This window comes from Barbus barbus, assembly GCF_936440315.1.
Source record: "Barbus barbus genome assembly, chromosome: 27".
NCBI lineage: Eukaryota > Metazoa > Chordata > Actinopteri > Cypriniformes > Cyprinidae > Barbus > Barbus barbus.
In genome coordinates, this window is record NC_136755.1 from 18,795,499 (window position 1) to 18,814,210 (window position 18,712).

Here is an 18,712-nt window from a genome sequence, read left to right on the forward strand (position 1 = left end):
TATAAATCTTAACTTACGAACTTCCAAATTTTAAGTCAAAGGCCCCTCCAAAACATGTTATTGTTCAAAGTTGGTGTGCTGTTTTGGTGTACACAAATGTTTCCTTTTACTTTTTCAGCTCTAGCTTTCCAAAAAGGACAACTCTGAGTCAGAACAACCGGAGAGCCACATAAATTCTTTGAGCTCTTAATCAGGACCACTTCCCGTGAAAGAGTTTGACATCCCAGGATGAGACAGAAGCTAGTATTAAGTGGAGAATGCAGAGACTGAAAAGGCATCATTATAGATACAGACCACTGTCTGCAGAACTCAGGCTTTCTCAGTTTCTTTTGCATGAGTGAATACAATAATGATGCGCATGAAGCCTTCAGAAAACTATTATCATGTAAACCCACATCCCTATCACTGTGAACTGATCACATCACAACCTAATTCAGGTTATGGGAAATGTGTTAGAATATATGTCATCTATAATTACACATGGCTCACTTTGGGTCTTCTGTGTGGCAGTATGAAAGTATTTTAAACAGGTTTAGTTGAACAACAAGAAGACGACAAAATCCCTTCACATATTGCTTCAATCTTGTTGAACCCTCTCTAATGAAATGCCTGTCTTGGGGGTACTTTTGTGGCAGGGAGATGGAGAACAATATCTGTGCACAGATATAGTGGAGACATCCTACATTAAGAACAAGGTCATTATCCAAGTCTCAGGAAAGTAAAACACCAGTAATTTCATCTTCCAGCTGTAATTTGTGACAATTAGAGGTCACCTTTTTGGCAGCTCAACAACCCTCAAGGCTCTTTTTCAACCAACTACCCACAGACAGCCAGTGAATGAAGAGTGCACTTCCAGATCAATGTCATTACAGTTGGAGCCCCTTGGTGGACATCATGGAGTCTGGAACAAATGATGACCATTTTGGGTCTGACCAAGTGGCTTTTCCTGAAATTATACTTTTTATTTTAATTCTATTTTGTTTTCATCAGTGGACACCTAACTTTGCAAATAAATAGCAAATATGGAGAACACTGTATATTATGTAATTGACCTAAATTGAAACCTTCAGGTGGAGCTACAGAGATTGCGTGTCTATCACGTCCAGGTATAAGATTTTGTTCCACATTTTTATGTCATGATACAGCACTTCCTGTTAAGTTTTTATTTTTATTTTTAAATGTATTTACTTTTATCCGCATTCCTGATGATTACAGTCAGCTCTAGTTTTTCTGGTTTCCAGACAAATGATAATTAAAGAATGTCTGGCATTGCTTATCAGTTCACTCTGTCACTAAACGTGTTCTGCTACATGTCTTCATGCTCTTACGTGGACACAATTCCCATAAGCTTCCCAAACATGCTGCCGTTTGTTGCTGTAACATGACATATTTTGAAAGAGACAGCCACTGTTTATTTATTTTCATTTTAAATCACCCTGAAATAAATAAATAAATAAAAATCATGTGCTTCTTGCAAAGTAGGCTACTTCCAAATGTCCAAATTGTCAAAAGACAGCATCTGTGACTGAACATGTGAAGGACAGATTTTATTGTCAGTTCTACACTAATCAATCTTGTTTTACTCAAATACTTGTATTTTATTATTACTAAATGCAGAGATAATTTCCAGTTTCATAATGACAGCAAATACAGTACATGGCAAGGAGGAAATTGTAGCGTTAGTGCACTGCTCCCTCTTCTGGATGATTTACAGTATGACAAATAACATACTAACAGCAGCCCTTTTTATCTCTGCTGTATAACCTTAGTGCAAAATATCCAATTCGTTTTAGTATTTACAAAGCATGATTCAATGAAACAAATCTTTGTACATGCATACATATAAATAAGCAAACACGGCAAGAGCTGAGACAGCTCAGAAAACTCAGTCTGCAAACTTACAAACTGTAATACATACATGTAAACAGTTAGAACCATAATAGTTTAATAATATAATTTAACACAATAATTTTTTTATTTTTTTTATTTTATCAATAGCAGCAAAATCCTTCACATTTAGTTCAGAGTACCCACACTGTGTCATACTAACAGAGTAATAATGATGCCATCATCCTGGCCCTGCCACAGCATCTCCCCCTCAAAAGCCACCTTTCCATGCTTCCTGGCCCTCATTAGTATGCCCACAACTTTATCAGAGATCCGCACATATCTGTCAAACAGATCACCAAAAGTCACTCTAGTGTAACCATCTGGATCCGGGTCCGCCATGGTCCTTATGATGAAGCACATGTCATCAATCTCCCGGTGGATGTGTGCCTCTGCGCGTTTGGCCCTCTCTGCTGTCTTACTGCCCTCTTTGGGCCTCCCATAGCCCTCCGCACCCCTCTGCAGCCGTGTTGACATGGAGTACTCATAATCAAAGTCCTCGCTAAAGGGGTTGAGCTTCTGATTGATGGTATGCTCCGATGCCCAGTTTTGCCAGCGGCTTTTTAAGTTGCCTACAGCGCTGTATTTTTTGGACAGGGTATTTATTTTGTTGGCATCTTCAACATCCTTCTTGCCCCTAAAAAGATTGCATATTATTTATTATAATGCATATTATTTATAAAACAATGCAACTAGAAGGCTATTTAAGTGCAACAAAATGTGCTATACTATAGCCATTTGATCATATTTGTTTAAAGCATCTGTATGTGTAAGGGTAGTAACCGGTAGAGATTTTGGACTGTCGTCTCTATCATGGTTACACATTCACGTGGCACTGATGTGCTACATGGTCACGAAAATAAATCATTAAAAACAAGTGATTTTAAACCGTTGAAACGCAATCAGCAGTGAACCCATTTCACTATATGCAGGTTTTAGTTCACTATATTTCGCTATAGCTATTTTTGACACTTTATAGGCCTTGAATGGTTAAATACACACACTAGTATGTGTCAAAATGCCTGTCTTTGCAATATTCTCATAAATACAGCAAATGGCTGAAAAAAAAGCACTTATGATAATAAATTGGATTGGAGCTCTTAAGGTGACAGTAGTCTAATATTCCTGCTGTCTGTCATTTATGTTAATAAAACAAAAAAAAGAGAGAAACTCTTTCACTGATCTTGACTAAATCACTTTTGTAATTTAATAATAAGAAATATATATTTAATTTACACAGTGAAGAACATGCAGTGCTTTTATACATTTGAATACTTCATAAAATATATGTATCATTCTTATTTATTTGTTCTACTGTAGTTATTTTATCATGTTCCTTGTAGTTAGTTTACTGTTACTGTTTACTTGTGCCTAGTGAGCTTGAGTTTTTGGGGGGGTTTTTTTGTTTAAGCTAGTAGTACTTTTTTGTGATATTGACATTGGTGACATAAATTATAAAATTTCAATATTATAAACATTTTTGATACCATAAAGACAATATCATGACCATATCATTACTAATATCATGATATAAGATTTTGGCCATATCACCCACCCCTAGTATGTCGTTTTGTATATTTTGTGACTTTGTAGCCCCCTACAGTTAAGTGAGTGGAATTCACTGTCTTAAAAATATCATTTTGGTAATTATAGTGCAGGGCTGTCCTGGAGGGCCGGTGTCCTGCAGAGTTTAGCTCCAACTTGCCTCAACACACATGCCTGGAAGTTTCTAGTATACCTAGTAAGAGCTTGATTAGCTGCTACAGGTGTGTTTAATTGGGTTGGAACAATCATTTATCTTAATACATGAATTATTTAAACACACAGCAACAAAACAAATGGCAGTATATATATATTTTTAAGTGAGAATCTTTTTACTCAAACAATTCTTTCAAAAACACAGATTAATTCAGGAACTGAGTAAGTAGTTGTCTTTATGAGTAATAATAAAAAGGCAAAGTTAGATGGCAAAAACGTTGACGGAGTGGCTTTAAATAATCAGTATGGCTTGTGTTGATATTGCTTATATTGTCCCCTTGGAATTATAAGGTTCTGTCTGACATTTATGTCATAACTGATTTATTCACATATTCTTATTGTGTGATAGATTTTTTTTTTTTTATGTTGTATACGTTTTGGGACTTTTTATAAAAAAAATAAAAAATAAAAAAAAAGTTCTATCTACACCATTGGTCTCAAACTCAATTCCTGGAGGGCCAAAGCTCTGCACAGTTTAGCTCCAACCCAAATCAAACACATCTGATCCAGCTATTCAATGTCTTCAGGATTACTAGAAACTTCCAAGCAGGTGTGATTTGGAGCTGGTTGGAGCTAAACTCTGCAGAGCTGTGGCCCTCCAGGAATTGAGTTTGAGACCACTGATCTACACAGTCGAATGGAAGTGAAGGCGTCAGCGCAGGTTCTGTCAGGAGGACTAAATGTCACATCATCCATTCATACTAACAGGTATCACTATTTAACAACCTGAGTATATAAGCACTGAACTCTCGGTTTCATTTTTCACAGTCGATGATGCTGACGTTCACGGCTCAGTCAGGCAAGCTGTCACCTGACTTATTGTCCGACTTTTTCCAGGGGTTACTGGTATATAGTCTGAAGTTTGTTTTCTGCGAAAGATTGTTATCAAAAACACGGTTGCTTGTCTCTTAGCATCCGTCTTCATCTCTACATCAACCTACACCATGATAAATATTTATATTGTTTTATGCACTTGTGGTGGATGGGTCTAGAATGGGTTTGTGCAAAAACATTCTTTGTGTTCAAGACAAAGCGTTCAGTTATACAAAGTGAGCGCTTGTCCTGTGTTCGGGTTGATCCAACAGCTATATCGTTCATGAGATCATAAAATAGATATGTTTCTCTTCGCTAGCTACTGGTGATGGTTACATTCGTTTTTCAACTACATCTTTGGCTTCAGTATTTCACAAAAAAATTCCCTTCACATAATTGGCCTATCATAGCCTTTCATAGCTTTATTCACATTATCTGATTATCGTGTCCCTTTGTATAGCAAATTATAATACATCTAAATCGTAAGATCATACAATGTACTCCACTTTCCTGCAGCGCTACAGTTTTAAATGTATGTTCTTTTAATTCAGATAGGAGGTCATACGGAGGTCATGCTTTGACATATCACGTGATGCGTATTCGCAGGCAAGAGTTCACCAAGCTTGAACTTTGTTATGCAGTGAAATGTGAAATATCTTCACACGGGCTTGTGTTTCCAGTCCGATGCAGTCACATGTGTATGAATGGAAGTCAATTGGACAAAAGTCTAGTGTGACTGCGGCTTATCACAGCCTTCCGCAGCTTATCATGGCCTTTCGCATAGCATAGACTATCAAAGCCTTTCACAGCCTATCATGGCCTTTCACATAGCACAAACTATCACAGCTTTTGCAGCCTATCGTGGCCTTTCGCATAGCACGACTATCATAGCCTTTCACAGATTATCGTGGCTTTTCGCATAGCACAGAATATCAAAGCCTTTTGCAGCCTATTGCGGCCTTTTGCGTGCTTTCGTTGTTTTATTCTCATAATTAGCTTTTTGCGTCCCTTTACATTGCATGGCCTGTCGTGGCCATCAGGTAAAACTTACTATTATCATTTATGTAACCTGGCCTATCTTGCTTTTATCATTTATTCACAAAACTGGCATATTGTGGCCTTCGCAGATCACGGCCAATCGTGGCCTTCGCAGATCTCGGCCAATTGTGGCCTTTGCATATCTCTGCCTATGGTGGTCATCAGGTAAATCTGACTATTATTATTTAGGAAGTTTGGCCAATCGTGGCCTTCGCATTTCATGGCCTATCGCCTTTGCACAACATTGAGTATTCCTTTTCTTGTGAGTTATGCTGATCTGTTTTTCTCTCTCTCTCTTCTTTTTGGGGTTTCCCTGAGTGGAAAAGCCTCAACCGGTGGGTATCAATTCACACTTCTTTAGGGGGTTGGCTCCGCCCCTGCCTTCATCTTCAGGCAGGATCAGCCAAAATCTGCATCCCCGGGATTCGGATAAAGGACTGGCACTACGCCAAATCATTTTTATACAACTAAACATGAATTATCGTGACTCATTACCATCGGTTAATACTTTTCGGAATAAATACCATGTTAGCGTTTACCTTCTCTCTGAGTCTTTCCGATAGAATGCAAAAACTGTTGATGCTCAATATCTCAAAACGACTCGGAATGCAAAAAGAACCTTATAATTCCAAGGGGATGATATTAAGTATTATAGGATAATAAAAGCTCTAATGGTGCACTCTATGGTGCATTTCCATCAAACACAGCATAAGTTATAAATACATTAATTTACAACATCTAAATATTATATTTATTATATATATGACTGACTAACCTTTCGTACCCTACTAAAAGATCACACATCTGCTTTATCACTTTTTGTTAAAAATAAAACACTCCACTTTTTATCTCAACTGTTATATTAGAAGACCAGAACTTACCTGAGAACAGAGGATCTTTTGATTGTGACCTCAGACTCTGTATTTTCATTTGTCCTATTATTCTCTGTGTCCTCCTGGTTGGTTCCTAGCTGCAGGCTTCTATCCTCATTATCCTCACCGCCCTCCTGAGCCTGCCTTTTCTCCTTTTCCATTTCCTTCCAGCCCTGTGTCAGCTTCGAAACCATGTTGGAGCACTTCCTGCGGCGTGTGGGTGACCCTTTCTTGCTCAGCATCTTGTCCAGTTCATCCGTGGCTGGGTCCTTACAGATGCGTTTGGTCAAAAAGTCAATGCCCGCACTTTTCTCCTGAACTTCTCTCGTCACAGTTTTCACCACTTGTGTGGTTTTGATGCGTGACTCCTCGGCGGCTTCTACATCATCCTGTTTTTTATTTCTAGGGTCCTGATTGGAAAGAGACTTCTGAGATGGTTTGATCTTTGGAACTACATTTTTTGCATCTTTGGGGTCTTCTGGGTAACTCGGGGCCCATCCACTGGGTTCGCTGGACTGCTTCTCTTCATTTTCACTCACCCACTGCTGCCAGCTCTGTGTTAAGCTGCACACCATGCTTATGGCACGCAGCTTTTTAATGTTCTTGTTCGTTGAGGGCTTCTTTTCTGACATTGTTTACCTCCAAGGGGTTGCTTCACTCATTCAAGTTCTTTGTCCCTGATGGCTTTTATATAGCACCTCGTTGTGATTCCCAACCTGTAATAAATTCTAGACTCTGAGCTCTCCCTTAGGCACTAGTGGTTTTGAAATGGGTGAACCAACCTTACATGGCGGTGGAAAGTATGCCAGGCATCTCCGCTGATCATCTTTCCTTGACACTTACCGACATCTGGGATTGGTGGGGAATCACGTTTCATCATAGACGTTGCCCATCGCTGAGGGTAAACAGGGCAAATATGTCAGTGAGTGTTAAGCTTTTTCCTAGGCTACGCAAATGTGCAGACAACTGCTCTGTGCGTCTTATCTGGATACTTGCATTCAGTTGACTTTGCCTTTAGCATTACCTGATGCTTATCAAGATAATCAGTTAGCAGTGTCAGTTAGCAAAAGCAACAACGTCCATGTTGTCAATGCTAAGTGGTAAACTACAAATGTGAACTGTGTGGATCATATGAATAGGTTCCCCCAACAGTCAATTATACTGTGAATAATTATAGTGGGAATGAATAGATTCTTGACAACAATTCCAACTAAATGTCCAAGTTGAAGGAAGAAGTTCTGTATTAAAGATTATTTTTAAATTTAAACCTGGAGACTTCAATGCTACTTAGACCATTTCACCACATGGTTTATTTCAACCTCATAGCCTAATATATATAGATATAACATATATAATACATTTTATTATAACACACACACACACACATATATATATATATATATATATGCACACTGTAAAAATTATTTTTCAGAGTTGTAAATAAAATAAAGATTATTCCTTTTACAAGAAAATTACATTTATTTTTTTCTACTTGAAATAGAATTTAATTCAATGTGGTACTTGCTATTTCGTCGTTATTATTTGTGCATTTTACTTGCAATATTTGAGTGAAAATAGTTTCAAAGTAAATCATACACCAATACTTTGTGTTTTATTTATTTATTTTTTGCATGTGTGCTTGTGTATTCAAATTAAAAATGTAAAGGGCTAAACGGGAGTTGTTCAATAAACATAAGATATGCAATTATAGGATAGCATATCTCCCTATAGTCCAAGCAAGAGAACAAGATAAATAATAATAAAGAAGAACTGAATAACCTTTTTGATTTAGGGAAGAGCAAATGTCAAGGAGTCACAGAAGCAGAGATGTCTTTGGAAAGGAAAAAAGTCACCTGAAGGAGACACTGCAGGAGTTTCTGCTTGCGTACACAGCGGATAGTCTTGCATTGCACCTGGCAGCATGCTAAGACAGAAAGGATCTGACAAAATTATATTGAACTGAACTAGAAACACTTCTCTTTCTTTATACCACAGAAAAGCATTTAAGTGCAGAAAACTGTGCTTGGGCATATTTAAATGTTGTGAACACTGTTTAGGTATGTCAACTATGTTTATCAGTTTGTTTTCTGATAGCATTGAGAGGCATTATTAATAGTATCTGCATGAAGCAAAGGGATGGCAGCTGCTGGCTGTCAGTCACATGATGTAGAGCTGTGTCAGTGTGGATGCATAGCGGACAGTCACTGTGACTGCAAGAGAAGTCTACACAAATGGAGCATATTCCAGACTGCTCTTGATTCTAGACCAGAGAGAGAGAGCACAGTGCAACAGAACAAATTCAACAGTCTCAAAACATTAACATAGGTTAAAAAATGAAGAAATTTGAAATTATTATATTTAACATTGGTTAAATCTCAGCTATAATCAAAGATCACCTAAACAGAGAAAATAAAAAACACTGCAGAATTAAAATAATGTTGGCGTTTGTAAATTGTGTGTGCACTGAGTCGCCAGCAGAGGTGCTCATAACAACAGTGTTCCAATTTGAATGGCTGAGAAGAGCTGTCATGTAGGCTACTAAATAATATTTTTTTAAATGAATTCAACTTTTATTTTAATACTTTAAAGTGCACAGTATTATATACACATTGCAGGTCAAAAGTTTGGAATAATTATGATTTGTTTAATGTTTTTGAAATCAGCCTTTTAAACTCACCAAAGCTGATTTTATTTGATCAGAAATAAGAACAATTATATTGTGAAATAATTACATTTTTTAAACTGTTTTCTAATTAAATGTATTATAAAATGAAATTTATTCCTGTGATGGCAAAGCTTAATTTACAGCAGCCATTACACTAAATCATTCTAATGTGCTGATTCAGATATAGGCTGTATTATTATTATTATTATTATTACCATATAATAATCAATATTTAGCTATTGTAGTGCACGCTGCCAGTAATGCCAAAGTCATGGGTCTGATTCATGGAATCTCTGTATGCAATGTATCTAAAAGCTTCTACCACAGCATTAATGCAGTAAGTAATCTGTGATAAATTGGTCTGTGAAAAGTGTTTTAGGAGATATTTAGACCAAAAATGCAGACTATCATTAGAGTGTAAGCACAATCATATGCAGATGTTGAGATAGAGGCAGATCATCCAGAATGAATGATATATGGGGTCATTCTGCAATGCAGGTCAAATGTCAAGGCCCCAAATTCCCTTTGTGTTTTGAACTGAGACCACTTAAATGACCTCATCTTACACCACACTTTCCCAAAACCTCTGTATAAAGAAAACTGATGGCCAAAAGCACTTACACAGTTTTGATTGTTCACACAACTTCATCTGAATTAAAAATGGTAATTGAGACACAGCTTACTCTCAGTGCACAATTCATTCCTTCCATAATACCTCATTTAACTCAATATACTCTAATATACAAATATTTGTCCTACACCAGCCCTCAGATGGTTTCCATTCCAACCAAGCTTTCAAATGATTTATTACGTTCATCATTGGTATGGATGGGTACCTCATCCAAAATACCAGGTGTGAATTGACTTCACAAATGTCTGGTATGGCTGTCTGCACTAGACTTATGCTCCAGTGGTTCCTTCATCCATCTGGGCCGAAACTCTCTCCTGGTCAAGGCTGGCGATAGGGTCCAGAGTCAGAGTAAGAGCACCTGTACCTGCTGGTGCGTGTAGCACTTCCCTGTTTCTCCGCCTTTCTGTTTGCCTTTCAATTCCTCCGAGTCTAAAACCATTCCTGAGCTTGTTTTGTTTGGCCATCATAGCTAATTGAGCAGACACCGACTTCACTGCACTATCCGAAGCCCTGGGGTTTCTGATTTGCGTATCATTCTGAGCAGGGAAATAGGATTTATGTTGTGGTAATCTGTCTCTGATTAAAGGCACCATTAAGTCTTAAATGCTGATAAAAAAAGAGGTAAATACATTGCTCTGCTTTTACACTGAGGTTGCAGGCAAAGCTTTTGGTTTTCAAAATATTTGCAGTAGGTGGAACACATTGCCATCGAAATAACTATTTTTTTTGTCCTGAAAGTAACAATTTTGAAGAATTATACTCTAGGTTTTTACTTATAGTTATTACAGGATATTTGTACTGTGAGAATCATATTGTATGTTGTTTTTGGAATAGCCGTCTAACTTTAGCTGCCAACCATGAATAGAAAATACCTGCAAGACTGCACAGTAGAGGAAAAACAGTGCCCGATTCTCTGACAGACATAGAAATTAGACATGGAAATTATAAGAGAGAAAAAGCAGATGAGTAAAAAAAGAAAAAATAATCACAACATCCTCTTTTCATGGATAACAACCTATGTGTTGCCTTGAATATTTTGGGCGCTCCAAAGTCAACAGTGTCAGCTCGTGGTCTTCAAATCTGTCTCTAATCCAATAAAGCTCTACTGCAATGAACATTATTGATTGTGTTTAGCCAACTGGAGCGGCCTCATAAATAAACGAAATGGACGGTAAATTAGCTCGTACGTGATCAGGAGTCGGCGGCAAGCCCGCCAACAGGCCAAAGAAGAAATCCCACCCCTACCTTCAACTCTGTCAGGAAGAGTGAGTGGACTCATGCAATCAGATGAGCTCATTATGGACCAAGAGGTACTCTCTGGCTTTGAATTTATTATAATTTATTATTATTTGTAATGTAGGCCTATCCATTTTTATAGGGGCAAGTACATGAAAAAGTGAAGAGTTACATATGTGGCAGATCGTGAAAAATCACATTTCGTTGTTTAGACTCCCGCGTGCGACTGACAGAGCGTTTGGTGCAAGGGTTGGCAAGACGAGCAGAGTAGTGGCTATATATATGCACTAATTTTGACAGCACTAATACATATATATTAGTGCTGTCAAAATTGGCGCATTAACGCAGGCGATTACTTTTTCTAGTCTAACAGCCATATCACCCTGCAGCCCAAGACCGGTTGCCCACTGAAGCTAAGCAGGGTTGAGCCTGGTCAGTACCTGGATGGGAGACCTCCGGTGAAAACTAGTTTGCTGTTGGAAGAGGTGTTAGTGAGGCCAGCAGGGGGTGCTCACCCTGTGGTCTGTGTGGGTCCTAACGCCCCAGTATAGTGACGGGGACATTATACTGTCAAAAAGAGCACCGTCTTTCAGATGAGACGTTAAATCGAGGTCAAACGAGGTTAAACCTGGCCCTTGTCAATCATGGCCTCCTAATAATCCCCATATACTTCATTGGCTCTATGACTCTCTCTCCTCTCCACCTGTAGCTGGTGTGTGGTGAGAGCACTGGCGCCGTTGTACTGTGGCTGCCATCGCATCATCCAAGTGGATGCTGTACACTGGTGGTGGTTGAGGAGAGACCCCCCCACATGATTGTAAAGCGCTTTGGGTGTACAGCACTACACAAAGCGCTATATAAAATGCATCATTCATTCAGTGTTAAAAATATTTATCGCAGTTAATGCAGGGGAGGGGCTAGGGAAGGCCATCCCAATCACAACTGCTGCTTGTCTCTTTTTTTCTTGACAAGAATTGCATTTATTTAGATGCAGAACCTCTTTGAGACCACATGAAACCGGAGACGTTTCAGACTCGCAGAAATGGTACAGGTGAATATGGGGTGCTTCAGAATAACAGATTCAACTCGTCAGCTCATTATTGAGACTGAAAGACCTGAAGTGAGTCAGAAAAGGTAACTAGTTAGTTGTGAGAAAATAAGGTGCATGTCAGATCCGCGTCATGTTCACCAGTGGCAGCTCTTAAAGTAATAGCAGCCAAAATAGCCTTATAAGCCAGCTGCTGAGATGTCTGTTGATCAAATAGCTAAAGAAAAATGAGGAAATCGATAACTTTTATAGCTTTAAGGATTCATCTATATTTAATTTCGAAGTTAGTGTTTGATAACTTCATTCAATTTCTGTATATTTCCAACTTGCTAGTCTAATAAATGTTAAAATTGATAGCTCTCAATTATACTGTACTGTTGAATGGCTATAGTCAATGGTTAAATATTAGATGGAAAACAATTTCGTAGAGACAACTGCAGCAGTATTGGTGTCAGTGATACTGGCCTTTAGTCATAAAAAAAGATGCCATTAAACAAATATTAAAAATATCCTGTCGTTTTGTTGTTTGTACATTAATTTGAAGATTGAATGTGAAATTTTTGCAATATAACAGTATATGTAAAAACTTTAGGTGTTAGGTGGGATTAATCGCGATTAATTTCAGTAAAAATGTGCGATTTAGTAAAAAACAATTTTATTGATTGTCAGCACGAATGCTTGCATGCTTGTTCTTTTTTCAGGAATCTGTTCATCTTTATGAGTTTGCCCCTGAGGCAGCATCCCTATGGAGAACTGTTAAGCAAACTCAGCAAGCCATGACCTCATGCTACAGAATTGTATGTCAGACACTAAATCTCCTGAGGTAGTGTAAGTACATTCACTATAAATTTTCTTGAGAAGCACAACACCATATTACGGTATTAAAAATGACGGATAAAATCTAGGAGTTCAGCTGGATATTTGAGAGGGAGGACAGGGCCATACCGTGTAAACACGCTTCTTCTCCGCTACAGTGAGGTATAATTAAGAGGTCTTGCCTTTTTCGTGTGTGTTACATGATGGATTGTTCCTCTTCTTTGCTGTACTGTAATAGTTATGCTTTTTGACATAATGGATAGGAAACTATTCTTACACAAACACTCATCCTTGACTGTCTGTGTAGATTACCTCTGATGCACAAGAGGATATAAAACCTTTTCTTAACATGTATGCGACTGCAGAGAGATGCTTTCTAGATGTTCTAAAAGACGTGATACTGGTGGGCACGAGCCTTTCTGTGAAAATAATACTAGCACATCTTCATGAAGAATGAGACCATATAGTCTGTTGTCTGAGACCTTGTGAATAAGAAAAACCTCATGTATTTCTTATTTTACCTTTTAGATAACCCAAGACAGCATCTCTCATATATAATTCAACAGATTTTCTTGAGAACTCCCTTGAAATTTTTAATGCAATACTTTAATTTTTAGATAACATACTGCACTGTTACTTTATGGCCATATAAGTGCATAGCCTAATAGGATGATACATTTGCACCTGTTGCCATGTAATGCCTGTAAGACTTTTTTCAAATCTTTTTTTATTTTATTTTTTCAGTTCGAAGCTGCCCCCTTGTTGTCAGATCCACTTCAGTTGTGTTGTAGCTTCATTTTTTCGGTCCTGATTTATATTCCATTTTTGTTGTGAACCCATGGTTGCTTCGTAAGTTTCAGTGTTGGGTCTGCCAGTTCCTTCTGGGCTGCTTGTTGGGGATCTAGCACCCAGTTATGGCCCTGCGGTCTTTCCTTGACGTGACTAGCATACACAACTTTTGTAAAATAAAGTCAATGAACGCAAACATCAGTCCTACTTTTATCAAGGGCATGATTCTCTAAGGGTGCTGGGTTGCTGTCCTCCAAAAACATTAGGATTGCTGCTGGTGAAATAAAGGTTAACACCACTGAGCAAACAAACAAACAGAGCTTTTCTCAGAGCACATTCACAGTCAATCACTTCAGTGTGGCTGTGGGAGGACCCTCTTGGGTCTGATTCAGTTGTGGCTAACAGAACGAGAGGGAATCTGATGAACAGGCCTTTGATGGCCTTGTGGCTCGCGGCTCCATCATAACTCTTCTGAACACTTCCCTCCTCCTACTACTCCGCTGCATTACCTCAGCCCATTCCCTCTCTCCCTTCAGCCTCGAAACCAAATTTCACTCTTACTCTCTTCATCCATCCATCAACATGAACACCTTCTGGACTTCCAAAAGGGAGAGAAAAGTCCCAAACCACTAACTGTGTTTACACTTTTATTTCCCTTTCAGACCTAAAATCAATGCAGCCTGACAATGCCAAGCAGGGAAATCTCCAGGGCAACTGAGCTGTCGATAGACTAAGTATCTGTTTCTCTAAAACCGAGTATATGCCAGTAACCACTATTGCATTTTAAAAATATAAAGACCCTGAGATCAACAAGTTGATCCATATTTAAAATGAACTATTTACTTATTGGTGTGGCAGTGAGGTTGTGCGTTTCTCAGGCTCTTGAAGCACTAGAATTGACCCCAAAATGAAAATTCTGTCATTATTTACTCACTTTGTTCCAAATCCTGTATTGTTTTCTTTCTTCCATGGAACACAAAAGGAGAAATTTTGCACAACATCATTCAAGATCGGTCATGGTTAACGTCACCCTGGCATGATTTTTGAGATGTTTGAATGTGCACAAATGTGAATGGAAGGGCAAAACAGACTCAATGGGAAAACATGCTTCTCTTCTTACATTCTGCAAAACTCTAAAAATATACCTATACGCAAATCACTGCAGTTTCCAACTCTACAACACTAATGGCAATAAAAGACCAAAGAACTTTATTACTTTTCACATGAATACTGGTTACAGGGGCAGATTATCAATTAATAAAGATTCAGATGCATGGTTCCTTGCACAATACTACTATGCCATGACCTAAAAATATCCTTCTGGTGTTGTAAACTTGCTCGGTAGCTCACCTGGTGGTACAGCATGCAGGCCGAGCACTTGGGTATGAGTCCCGTAAAGATGCGAGTCATGATAAAAATTCTCAAACACTTTTAGAAGCAAGCTATCATGGCATTGTTGCTTCAGCAAATTTGTAAATTAATAATTATAAATTAAAATATTGTTATGGAAGGGGACTCAACACAAGAGAGATTGTAAAAAGGTAAGATTTATTAAAGCTGATGAGCGGTGATTGATGACTGACTAGGTGAGTTCAGATAGCAGATACTTTGAGATGACTGGATACTTGAATGACTGATCTTGGTGTCTTGACAGGAGTTCGTGGATATCTATGGTGCCACACACCTCACTTCTGGCTGGACAGAGACTCGGGAGAAGGATCTGGATCCTGGACACGGATGACGAAAACACTTGGAGGAAACACAAGAGGTAAGTACACACACAGGTTGGTAACAGGTCGATAGCTGAGATAGCATACGTGAGTCCACTTCATCTGAACGAGACTGGACGTCTGACGGTTGAGGTGTGTGGTTTTATAGTGGCTGGTGATGAGGTGAACATTCAGTGCAAGTGTGCTCATTAGTACTCTGGTGAGGGTGCTCCCTGTTATTGGGTGGACTGAGAGCCTGGTCGATCTGTGACAAATATATAGTTTTATTATAATTTTGTTATAGTTAACACTATCAATCAGATTCAGTGTAGGAGGTACAATATGTCATTTTCAAATGTGATGGAGTATTAACCTTTTAGTGCCACTCACTGGACATTTCACTTCTGAACTACCACAATATGTGTGACAACCAGTGAAAAAAAAACCTTGGCAAGATTCACATTCATTAGTTTCTAATAAATCTGAACACGCTTTTAGCACCCCTTGCTGAAAGTGCACCAAAATCTTGCCACAGGCACATTTTTATAACAAGCCTGGGTTAAATTTCTTACATTTCAGTCGGTTCTTCACACAACGTATGGTGCAAAAGTCGTACAGGCTACATTTGTGGTGCTTTTTTTTACTTCAATTGACTGAAGTGATGACGCTGTCTAAACTATATTTACATCTGTTAAACAGTAAGGCAAGCACAACAGTTTTTCTGCATTAATCCTAATTTGAACAAATAATTAATGGAAAGTGCTGAAACCTTAGTTGTAGTTTTTTAAACCCTATAAATTCAATAAGTTGAAAGAATTTCAAAAAAACATTTAAAATAGCCCCAAAAGGTGCAATCCACAGCTTCAGCATGTTTTAAACTCGCTCTGGGAACAAGTTCAAGTGGTCCTGAGCCAAAGAAATTCCAGAAGATTCATTTTTCTGTTCGCTTCCCTCAATCTAACTTGCGGGAAAAGATTGCTGAACTGCGGCCCATTATTCATTAAAAGGTTATATCTGGTTTATTTCTGGAACTTTGACTATGCAGAAACATACTTTTAGAGTAAAACATTTTTTTCTTTTATTCAGGTGGCCTTATTTCCAATTGCTATTGGAAATAATATTTTTCATGTTCTGGTGTGTGATGTTGCTATCTCTTACCTTTTACTCTACAGGTACCGTCTCTTTTCTTGTCTGATCTGGCATCAAGCCCATTGCTCGTCAGTAGACCAACCCCACTTCTCCTCTGGGGTTCCTATCCCCCTATTCAGATTGTGCAAACAGGAAATGATCCGTCTTCAGAAACACCAGTGGACCGCAGAGGCATCCGAGTCGGCCTTTCACCTAGCCTTCTTGGTCACATGAGACTTTAAGCTCTGGACTTAAAGTCAATGTGTCATCAATACATATGTTAAACTATATCTCAGCAATGCAAAGCAACCAGTACTCACCTCTTTTGGTTGGATTATGTGTTGGCCTGAATCCATCACGCATCTTCAATGCTTCTTGATTCTCCTTTTTGTGGCTCCACACGGCTTGGTTGGTCCTCCACTGTGTCTGTGCCCATCTGATGGTGGCTGCATTCTGGAGTGTGTAGTGGGTCAGCTCATGTGTTGAAGGACAGGAGGCAGTTTACAAGCGCCCGTCGTTTGCTTAACCCTTCGATTAGGGTGTAGGAATGTCAGCTATGGGGGGATTTAGCGGTCCCAACAGCATCGTTTGACACCTCAGCAATCTGTCACGGCAGAGTGGCGAAGAACTAACAGTCTGCTCGCTCTGGACACAAAGGTGGCTCGCTTGCTCAGGGCCCATTCTGTCCAAAAATTTAGCTCCTTTATATTTTTTTCTTCTGCCATGTGTAAATATTGTGTCTATGGAGCGATGTGACTCAAATAGAAAATGCTGAATAGCTCTGTGAAAGAAAAAGAAAGACTGGATTCCAGAGGCAGTAATAAATGACTCAAAATTGCTCATTCAGCTGAGCTTGGGGCATCGAGTTTATTTTTTTATTTGAACTAACATCATGAACATTGTTACAAAGGATGAGGCATTTAAATAACATGGCAAATGAAATTTGAATCAGGCAAACAAGGTCAGTACCATTAATGTTACTTTAGCTACATCTTCTTTAATTCAGAACATATTGATGGTTCTGAGCTAATAAAAAAAATGTAAAGTAGTGCTTTCCTCTGGAAAGCAATTTTAAACACACTAAATTACAGTATTTGGAGTGTGATATGAAACATGTCATTCTGCAGCTTTCCAGACAGTTTATGGATTTACAATAAAAGTACCACTTTCCAGTAAAATGCTCCATGCTGTTGTTACTTGATGGAAGACAGTAGTAGTCTTGCATACAGCGACAACCTACTAGAAGAGTATTATCAGACTTTTTTTGATGATAGATAGGAATTCTGATGCTATTCAAATGGATTTTGTGAGCATGCCAGTAAGTAAGCTGAAAATAGCCTCTTTACAATCCTGCCAACTCAAGTCTTACAAAAAGAACTTTTACTAAATAATGTCCCCCACCCAACAAACCAAAACACTTGTACCAACAGAATTTATGTACATTTGTAAAGTCCAGCAACACTTTACAATAAGGTCCCATTAGTTAACATTGGCTAATGCATTAACTTCACAATAAGCAATACATTTATTACAGTATTTGTTAATCTTTGTCAATGTTAATGATTAAAAATATAACCGTTCACTGTTCATGCTGGCTCCGGTTCATTAATTAATATGATACAAGATACAAATACAACTTTGGATTTAAATAATGTATTAGCAATGTTGAAATTGACATTAACAAAGACAAAAAAATGCTTCAGAATTATTTTTCTTTGTTAGTATGTTAACTGATGTACTGAACGAATGTTAACAAACGGTACCTTATTGTACATTGTTACCAAAAGTCTTTATGGCTCGCTCAAACAATGGATGGAATGGAAAAGATGCGGTTTTAACTTTTAACTTCACTTGGCTTGTTAACAAAAAGCACCCAACACTATAAAAGCAGAAAACCCTAGCATAACAGTCAAAGACGTCCTTTTAACAAATGTTTATATGCGAAAACAGTTAAAAGTGGCTTATAAAAACAAGAAAATGCAGTCTGTGTGAACCAGCCCTACAATTGCTACAAATAAACTTCATGTACAAATGAAACTCAGATGCTTATGTGACTCCATATATCAAAGCATTTCCGTTCAATAATACAGTCATTCAGAATTATTAAACACTTTTGCAAACCTATAGTCTTAGGTTTAAGGATACATTTACAATAAGTTCATCCAAGCTTGTCGGTAAGAGTAACACTGCTTTAGACAAGAGCTGCAACATATGACTGCAAAATAATCCTAATATGACAAATCCTCATAAGACAATACGGTTTGAATCAATTAAAACATTATTATATGTATTACACTGCACCAGTACCGTATGTGCCATTGG

General features: G+C 38.2%; 1 protein-coding gene across 1 annotated transcript; it reads right to left on the minus strand.

Annotated features, from left to right (window-relative positions):
* Positions 1–1,523: 1,523 nt before the first annotated feature.
* Positions 1,524–16,834, minus strand: LOC306847508 (actin-binding Rho-activating protein-like). Its single transcript, XM_079381465.1, has 5 exons — positions 16,711–16,834; positions 16,421–16,640; positions 8,222–8,292; positions 6,378–7,263; positions 1,524–2,524 (listed from the first exon to the last, which is right to left on the minus strand). Exons 4-5 carry the CDS (start codon positions 6,998–7,000, stop codon positions 2,041–2,043), a joined length of 1,107 nt encoding a protein of 368 aa, XP_079237591.1. The 5' UTR covers positions 7,001–7,263; positions 8,222–8,292; positions 16,421–16,640; positions 16,711–16,834; the 3' UTR covers positions 1,524–2,040.
* Positions 16,835–18,712: the final 1,878 nt, after the last annotated feature.